This window comes from Vulpes vulpes, chromosome 11 (genome assembly GCF_048418805.1).
Source record: "Vulpes vulpes isolate BD-2025 chromosome 11, VulVul3, whole genome shotgun sequence".
NCBI classification, from domain to species: domain Eukaryota; kingdom Metazoa; phylum Chordata; class Mammalia; order Carnivora; family Canidae; genus Vulpes; species Vulpes vulpes.
Genome location: NC_132790.1, coordinates 18209226 through 18219058, shown reverse-complemented (window position 1 = coordinate 18219058; position 9833 = coordinate 18209226). Strand labels below are relative to the sequence as shown.

Genomic DNA, 9833 nt, shown 5'->3' with positions numbered 1-9833 from the left:
CTCTCCCAAAGCACAGACTAGCATCTCCACCTGACCACTCAACAATTCTGCTGGGATGTCTAATAAGGGTGACACCTCCAAAATTGAACTTAGGACCTTTTCAAAAAAACAAACAAACAAACAAACACCTGCTCCAGGGGCACCTGGGTGGCTCAGTGGTTGAGCATCTGCCTTCGACTCAGGTCACGATCTCAGGCTCCCGGGACCGCGCTTTGCACGGGGCTCCTTGCTCAGCACGGAGTCTGCTTCTCCCTCTGCCCCTCACCCCACTCGTGCTCACTCTCAAATAAATTAATTTAAAAAAAAAATAGCCCCCTCCCTTGCCTCCTTCAATCCACTCAGATCTCACGCTCTCATGGTTACCCACCCTACCTTCTGATTCTCCCTTTTCCCCGCTCGTTTTTCCTTTTTCATAGCATCCATCGCCCTCTAACATACTATATATCCGTTTGTCTCTCTCCGCTAGATATTGGGAATTCTTGGAGGACAACGATCCTTGTTCTGTCCGCTGATCTACACTCCGAGAGCCTAACACAGCGTCTGGCACCTATTCACACTGGTGGCTGGATAAGCCGCCGCACCCACACCTTCAGACGCGGTGAAGAAGTGCCTTTAAAACGCACTTTATCATCCACTATCCCTTTGAAGTCTGGAAACAGGAATCATCACCCATCCTCCGCCCTCTGGGTCCATCTGGCGGCCGCTGCGCAGTCGGAGAGGTTTCTTCTCTCATCGCCGTCTCAAGTTTGTCCGGAACTATTCAGCTCCGTCCTCACTTGAGTGCTCATCGGACCGGAATCAAAGAGCACAAACTCAGAGCCGGAAACTGTGCCGTGAGAAGCATTACCGGTAGCCAATCGGCATAAAGATCTCGTTCACGTGGTGCATCTTCAGCCTATCGTGTTCTACTACTTTTCAACTCCTCCCTTCCGCTCCCGGCTCCTTCTCTCTCGACAAGATGGCCACACCGGCAGCCCCGGCGAGTGCTCCTGCCGCCACCCCAGCCCCAGCCTCCGCCCCGGCCGCGGCCCCAACCTCGGTCTCAGCCCCGGCCGCAACCCCAGCTTCAGCGCCAGCGCCGGCTCCGGCTCCAGCGCCGGTCCCAGCTCCAACGACGGCTCCAGCCTCCGCCTCAGACCCGGGGACTGCGGCGGCCACGACTGCGGCTCCGGGCCAGACCCCGGCGTCTACGCCAGCCCCAGCGCAGGCTCCGGCGCAGTCACTGCCGGGTCCTGCTCTCCCAGGCCCCTTCCCCGGCGGCCGCGTGGTCCGGCTGCACCCGGTCATTTTGGCCTCCATCGTGGACAGCTACGAGCGACGCAACGAGGGCGCTGCCCGAGTTATCGGGACCCTGCTGGGTGAGTGGTCAAACCGCATTGACTCTCTCGCCTCCCGTTTATCCCATTGACCTCTTGACCTATTTCTGCATCCCAACCGTCTGCCGCGACTTCCCTCCTTGAAGGAACTCGCACTTTCCTGCCAGGTTGCTGTCACTGTGGTCGACACAGAATACGGAAGCCGTAGTGCGTTACTGAATAAGTATCGTGTGCCGAAGGATCGATCCCGGGTCCCCGGGATCACGCCCTGGGCTGAAGGCGGTGCCAAACCGCTGGGCCACCGGGCTGCCCCTGGTTTTATGTTTTATTTTTAATCTCCCCGCTAGCATTTCAGGTCAAGTGTGATTAGGCCCAGACTGCCAAAAATGAGTTCAGATGCCGACGAGGAAGTCAGAAACGTTTGACTCCCTAAACGCGGGGGGGGGGGGGGGGCGGAGGGGGGCTGCCCTCCCCCCCGCCGCCTTCCACCCCCTTCCACGGTCTAAATGTCCTTATTTTCCAGGTGTTTACGAGGACGTTTTAAACCAGTTGGTAAAGAAGTAGGGACTTCTGTAAAAAGACATCCCTTTTCAACAAGTTTGGCAGAAACCTATTTAAGTTTTTGATGATATTCTGCTTTTCTAAACATTTAATCCTGATCTTATGTTTTTTAATCTCCCTGATATGTTAATTTGTAAAGCTGAGAAGCTAAACAGGGATTACTGATAATAATGCCCTTTTCTCTTGGGAACTGCTGATCCCATCAAAGTCCTTTTCCTTCCATCCTTGTCACCAATTTTAGATCCCTTTGTGAATGGACTCTAGCCTCGTTTGTCATTTCTCTTGAATGTGTATGTAATAGTCTTTCTAGCATAGAAGACAATTGATGTATTGCAAAGGGGACAAGATTTGACGGTAGATTGCACCAAATATTAACCATGTGCCTTGAGACAAATTACCTGAATTCTAGTTCTTTCTGGGCACTTAGACTTAGTCTTTGCAGAAACTAAATTATCACCAAAAGCATCTCACTGCTGGCAGACCATTAGGTACAAAACCGCGGTTGACTGCAGTCTTCCACCACATCAGGGCTACCCCCACACCCCCAATCCCTGCCTTGCAACACACACACATTTGCCCTCTCTTTGAAAATTTAGCATTTCACAGTACCTTCAGTTGATCCATTATCTTCCAAACATCAAGGTTTTTCTCAAACCAAGCCTTTGTATTCTGTTTGACATAAATGTCTTCCCTGCTCTCTCTCATTTAAGTTTCACTCATTTCCTGGGTTCCCAGGAAAAGTGTTAAGTGTCAGTTCTTTGTTTCACATTACCACCCTCACCTCCATTCTTAACCTCCAAAGTATAGTAGCATTCTGTAAATGTGTCCTGCTTTGAGCTTCTGTAATAAATGATTTTTGCAACAAAGGTTGGCACTTGACGAATACTAATCTATTTACTCTTTCAGCTGCACTGCCAAATTTTCCAAATCCACTGGAGCTATTTAAAGAAACCCAGGGAGAATGCTCGGTGCCCCCCAGATACTCTAGTGTCTCTAGTTAGACCAACTAGTCTAGCTCTTCAGATCCTCTTCCAGACTAGGATAATGGTATAATGCTCAGTGTTATAGAGATAGTACTTCGCTGAAGAATTAAACACAGACTGCTCACGAGGAGCTTCTGAATATTCTCAGATGTTAATTCATGAAACATTTAATTTGGTTAAATGAAATGACTGGTACTGTTTAAATACCATAAAACTGTTACATATTTTGAATTCAAAGTTTGATAAAATAACTTCTATTCTAACCTTAAATTCAAGATGAAGATATATAATTAGAAATACAATGCAAATACAATGCAAATAATTAGAATACAATGTGATAAATGCTTTAACTGAAGGGTATTGTGGCGTGGAAATGCAGAAGACTTAAAACTGCTTCAGAAGTGTGAAATGGTCAAGTTTATTGAATTCCTGTTTAGAGGTCAAATAAGCATATTTATCCACTGGGTTTGAAGACATAATTTTAGCAAAGGGAGCAGAAACCATAGTGAAGTGGAATTAAACAGACACATGTGTGGCAGCATTGTGGTCTGTGGAGGAGGGGGAAGTGCTTGAAGCCTGGTATGGGTGGTGCCAGTAGATTAGAAAAACATGGAGAACTCAAGGGACTAGCAGTCTTAGGTCAAGAAACAAACTAAGTGGGAGTAAAGGTATCAGAACTAGAATAGAAATTTGTGGTAAAAGACTGATACTGATGTTTACGGTTCACAGGTAGAAGGTTTCTGGATGATGATGGGGTTAAGGACATGACCATTGGACTAGATGGCTGAAGGGAGGTACAGGTGAAGCTCCCTAAAATTGTACTCTGAGGCTAGGCTTCTGTATGGGTGGCCTATGTAGACATTGTCAGAATTTTCCAGGTATTCTACAGAATGAATTATAAGAGAAAGTCTAGTGGCTGAAAAATGATGTTCACAGAGTGAAGATCCAGAGCAGGGCTGGTAGCAGGAAAGACCAGGTAGGCAGAAGAGCTTGTAAAGGAAGAATAGACCTTGTTTATTGATGGTTAAAGGAAAACAGGCACTTCAGAGCTTCAGTTCTCTGGAGGATCCTGGTTCCATTGATGCACATGGCTGAACTTGGAGCTTATGAGTTCAGTTTTTTGTTCATTGTCTTCAAGGAAGCCTCTGACAGCATTTGGAAAGTGGTCGGAGGCTGTTGAGAGCTCTAGGGTTTTATAACATGTGGACGATTCTCTCTCACAGGAACCGTTGACAAGCATTCAGTGGAGGTCACTAACTGCTTTTCAGTGCCACACAATGAATCAGAAGATGAGGTGAGTAGGAGCTTGAGCTGCCAGTATGTCATCTATAGCTGTTCTTTTGCTAGGCTCTCCTCAAGGCTCCTCTTGCACAATATATTGTGCGCCTAACTAGAAGTCCTATAGTTGGAAGAGCTTTTTTTCTGTGTACATATTTGCTGGGCCTCTGCGGAGGTTGGCCCCTTGTCCTTTTCTTCCATATTTTTTCTCTGAACTTCTGGCTTCTTAGCTTCCTTTTCTGCCTTCCTTCCTAGGTGGCTGTTGACATGGAATTCGCTAAGAACATGTATGAATTGCACAAGAAAGTCTCTCCAAATGAGCTCATCTTGGGCTGGTAAGTTGGAGTGGAGCGAATGGAAAGTTTTGGTGATTGCCAAGATTTTTTGCCACCAGTCTAGATATTATACTCTCTTTTAGAGACAGAATATTGAAAGTGTATCACCTCAGGATCTATGAATTTAGTGTGTTTTGCTGGTAATTCTGATCTCGTGAGGCCAAGCATATTTACTTTGAAATGTAGCTTTTATTGAGCAAGTATTTTTGGCTTGCTGGTGACTTGCAGTGTTTCAAGAGCTCTGACAGTCAGCCTTTGATTTGATTTGATAGTTTTCAGTGTATTCTTTTTGCATTTGGTGTGTCACTGGAGGTGACACTACTACAAGAGTGTCAGGTACCTAGAGACACCCATGTCATCATTGTGTTTGGTCTTAATGTCACACGTAGACATGAATCCACACTGTATTCCTTTTTCCAGGTATGCTACAGGCCATGACATTACAGAGCACTCTGTGCTGATCCATGAGTACTACAGCCGAGAAGCCCCCAACCCCATTCACCTCACTGTGGACACCAGCCTCCAGAATGGCCGCATGAGCATCAAGGCCTATGTCAGGTGACCAGTGTTTTGGGACACAAGAGCATAAAAGGCTGTCTAGTTCATACCATGCATGGATGACACCCACCACCAACCAAAGCAGGTTTAATTCTTCAGTATATAACTCACTGCCTCCTAAGAAGGCCCATTCCTCACTCTCAACAGTTACCGTTAGAAAGATTTTACTCAGAAACAAAATCTATTTATGAAATATCCACTCACTGATACCTGTTGTACCCTAGATTTCTACTTATTGCTCTTAACCAATTTCAAATGACAGCCCTTTAGGTATTTGCACAAACTCTCATGTTTTTCGTGTCATCTTTTCTATAAGCTAACTCTTCACACCTCCTATAGCTGATCCTACTTGGTATTTTGGTCACAATCCTTCACCACATTCACTGTTTTTCCAAGTCACCCTTTAGTTTGCCATTATCCCGAGAACTGAACACAGGACTTAGGGTAGTACAAACTAAAGGGTGACTGTTCTTTTTTTAATACATCTGTTACCCCAGAGTTAAGTGCAGTTTTGACGACAATAACATAGTTTTGACGCTGAGTTTGCAGGCAGTTAAAATGCCAGCCAATGGGGGAAGTTGGGAAAGGCTCAAGTGGCATGCTACAGAAGGGGCTGCTAGAGGAGTTGGAAGGATTATCTTTTCCGGTTAGAGTGAAGGCATTTGTTGGTGCCTATCTTATAGTTTGACTTTGTGCTGTTTCCTTGTGTGACGTGATGTAACCAGTTAGTCTTGATGCCGTGAGATAATGGTGGTGGATGTCACATGCTTATGGGCTAGCTGGTTTCCCACTAAGCTTTAGTCATCGCCTGATTTCTTAGTTTTTCCAGATATTTCAGACTCTTCACGGTCCAGTTGAAAAAAATAGAGTTGACGTAGTAAAGATAGTCCCCTTTAGTAAGATCACTTATAGCACCCAGTCTCGTCTTGGGCAGATTGGAGTCAGTTGGCTTTTTTTTCAGTGCTGATGAAAGGCTCAGTCTCATAGATCTTCCTTGTTTCTTCTCTCTGTGGGGCTAGATATCTGGGCAGCCAGCTTCATGGGGAAATCCAGTGTCTTGTTTCATCACTGAAATTGCACAGTGAGTAAAGCAGTCCTCTAAAGGGCCAAGTCAGGTCTGAACGCTGAGTCCTCTCTCACAGGCCAAGGTTTAGTGTGTGGAATGAGCTAAAGGAAAAAATGACTTGTTCTCATGAGACCTCTGGGGTTCAGATGGTTCCAGCCTTCTTACCTCAGAACCGTGGAACCCATTCTCTTGGTATAACTGCTTTTCCAGCCTAGATTAGGAAGCTCTCTCCCAAGGCTATTTGTTTACCTTGACTTCTCTCTCCCCAGCACTTTAATGGGTGTCCCTGGGAGGACCATGGGGGTGATGTTCACACCTCTAACAGTGAAATATGCGTATTATGACACTGAACGTATTGGAGGTGAGTAACCTTCCCATACCCTCTTTTGAGGTCTGGCATTTTTCAGGGGAGGGGATTGCCACTCTAATGAGTAGAGGGCCTTGGGTGGGTTGAAAAGGAACCATTGATTGGTTTGTGAACCATTGATAAGGTTTGTGATTCAAATCACAGTTGTTTCTCCTTTATAAATGGGCTTCCAGGAATTATTTGTGGAATTATTTGAGGTGGGAAATTTTCAGCACCAGAGGCTGTGTGGCCATTCGTATAAGAGCACAACCAGTGATTAGCATACTGGGTGCAGAAGTTGAGCTTTGGCAGGAGGAAGAAAAGCTAATAAAGGCAGAGCAGAGGAGTTTAGAGAAATTGACTATGTCCAGAGGAGGGTGAAAGAGTTAGCAGAATTGTTAGAAATCATCTCTTTCCTGATGGGATGACTAAAATCTCTGTGCCTCTTATATCCCCCATCCCACTCCCACAGTTGACCTGATCATGAAGACCTGTTTTAGCCCCAACCGGGTGATTGGACTCTCAAGCGACTTGCAGCAAGTAGGAGGGGCATCGGCTCGCATCCAAGATGCCCTAAGCACGGTGTTGCAGTATGCAGAGGATGTGCTGGTGAGGAGGGGGAAGGAAAGAAAGGAGGAGGGCATAGATCTCCACTCTGGGATCACTGAGAGGTATGCTGGTGATATGGCAGTCCTCGGTGGTGGTGAGAATTAACTGTGCCTCATTGAATCTTTGTTTGGTGCTCAGTCTGGAAAGGTGTCAGCTGACAATACTGTGGGCCGCTTCTTGATGAGTCTGGTTAACCAAGTACCCAAGATAGTTCCCGATGACTTTGAGACCATGCTCAACAGCAACATCAATGTGAGTGCCGTTCCTGGGCTTCTGGGAGCTTACGTCTTCCCCCACCTCAGCTCATGCACACAAATATAAAGGGAGTTGGGGGAGATGACCCAGAAGGGAACAAGGGGAGGAGGGGCTTTGCCTTTGGCCTCTTGCAGTCCAGGTTGGGAGAAAGGAAGAGATAGTACATGTGCTTGGAGATGCCCCTGCCTTCCCTTCCTTGATTCCATTATCTCAGGTGCTATGGATACTACTGTGACTTGTTAGCTAGATTCATAGTTGATAGAAATGCTAAATCTAGAAGCTAATGACAATGCAATTTCTTCTTCTCCCTCTGAGTTCATAGGCAGCCCCCCGCCTCCATATTCTACCCCTGGGATCTTGGCTAAAGCACCCCAAGTTTATTAGTATATCAGTAGAGATGAAAAGGTGTTCTCAAACGTTTCCTTCTTATCTTCCACCTTCAACTCTTGCATAGCCTTTTCCTGAGCTGTCATTTATCTAGAACTGTCCTAATACCCACTTGTTCACCATGGAGCTGGCCAACAAGCAGAATTTCTTCTCCCTTTGCCCAACCCCTCACTCATTGTGGCTTCTTCCTCTTCCAGGACCTGCTGATGGTGACCTACCTGGCCAATCTCACGCAGTCACAGATTGCCCTCAATGAGAAACTTGTAAACCTGTGAATGGGTCCCACGCAGTACTCCTGCCAGTCTTGGGCCACCCTAGGACTCAGAATGGAGTGAAGTAGAATGGTTTACTTGTGGTTTGAGTCACACTGAGTCAGTCAACTGCTTGTGACTCTAAATAAATCTAGCCTACCTTTTGTAAATGAATCCATCTTACATGAGTTTACTGCTGGGTGGGGGGAAAAACTACTCTAGAGCTCACGCGGAAACTAGGAAGTGAATACTCTGGGTAGAAGTTGGTTGTGTGTGTGTGACTCACCATCATTGGTTGTGCCCATAGCCCAACCCCACACCAGTTTATCTTGACCTGACTCCAGACCAGAAAGCCTTCTTTGCACACTGGTTTTACAGAGGTACTTTCCCACTCTTTTGGCTATAATTAGAGAAAATTGGATCTCCGAAAAATAGATATTTACCATTTCTCTTCTATAGCACTTTACACAAATGGCAGCACAAAGTGTTGCCCTATGCACAGCTGGGAGTATCTAGGGCATGTGCTAGTGAGTGAGTGGGGAAGAAAGAAGGGAATGGGTAGAAATCTCAGTCTTGGGGACCCTGAGTACATGCTGGTGGAAATAGTCTTCTGAGGATAAATTGCACTTTACCAAACTTTTCTTTTGGCTTTCAGTCTGGAAAGATGTCCAGTGACAATACTCTGAACCATTTCTTGATGGGTCATGTGATTTCCACAGGAAGTTAAAAATGAGAATCTATGGAGGAGAAAAAAAAATTTTAAAGTTGGATACTTAATCTGAAAAAGTAGAGGGTATGGTCAGGGTTGCAAACTACTTATTTTAAGAGCTATTTGCCACTATGGGGAGGCAAAATTAGGATCTATAGATTAAAGAGATTTCCCCAAAACTCCACAAATTTCTTGGGTACTGTATGTAACATGAGACTACCGTTAGGTTATGTTGAGATCTGTCAATCTAAGCAAGATGACAAGATGACATTTCCAAGGGATTTTGTAGGATAAAGGTGACTTCAGACAGCCCTTTTATTGGATATTCTAGAGTGTTCTGCCTGGGTATTGCCAGATGTCAGGTTGAAAAAGATAACAGATCATTATTCAAGGACTGAGGGTTGGTTACATATTGGAGTGAAGAGGTGAATGAAGGCAAATGAGTATCAAAAAGATCTGCATTTTAATTCTAGTTTTGAGATCTGTAACCTTAGGAAAGACAAAATCTGGGGGTCTCAAGATCCGGATCATAATAATAGCCCATTAGAGTATTGTGTGAATTTGATGAATTAATACCGGTTTAATATGTGGAGAATCATGCCTGGTAACCATAAGCATATAGAAAGTGGTAGCTGTTATGAACCCCAACCTGACCTTAATTCTGATTCTGATGGAATCTTAGGAAATACAAGTTCTGGGGGTTAGGAAATACAGACAGTAATACTTTTTTTACATGTAGGCAGACATAAACCCACGAAATGATAAAAGTTATGCCAAATTGTGAGGTTAAAAATAGCATGCACAATGGAAAAAGGGTTGATTAGAGTTCAAATGTTTGTGTTCTATTTTTGGGGTGGGTGGTTTATTTATCTATTTATTTATTTATTTTAGATTTTTATTTATTTATTCATGAGAGACACAGAAAGGCAGAGGGAGAAGCAGGCTCTATGCCAGGAGCCCGACACGGGACTTGATCTGGGACTCCAGGATCATGCCCTGGGCCAAAGGCAGGCACCAAACCACTGAGCCACCCAGGGATCCCCAAGGGGGTGGGTGGTTTAATATGAACTTTAGTTTTTTAAAAATGCGTGATAAAATTCTAAAGTTAACTGCTGAACATATATACATATATAACCTCCAAACCAAAGTGATAAGAAATAATGGAATAAGAAAAAGGAA

At 45.1% G+C, this 9833-nt stretch overlaps 1 protein-coding gene across 1 annotated transcript; it reads left to right on the top strand.

The window, feature by feature from the left end:
* Nucleotides 1-927: 927 nt before the first annotated feature.
* EIF3F (eukaryotic translation initiation factor 3 subunit F) lies at nucleotides 928-8119 on the top strand. The gene is made up of 8 exons (XM_026008326.2): nucleotides 928-1358; nucleotides 4084-4154; nucleotides 4394-4473; nucleotides 4894-5031; nucleotides 6367-6458; nucleotides 6916-7052; nucleotides 7191-7304; nucleotides 7892-8119. The coding sequence occupies exons 1-8, from the start codon at nucleotides 959-961 to the stop codon at nucleotides 7967-7969; spliced, it is 1110 nt and encodes a 369-aa protein (XP_025864111.1). The 5' UTR covers nucleotides 928-958; the 3' UTR covers nucleotides 7970-8119.
* Nucleotides 8120-9833: the final 1714 nt, after the last annotated feature.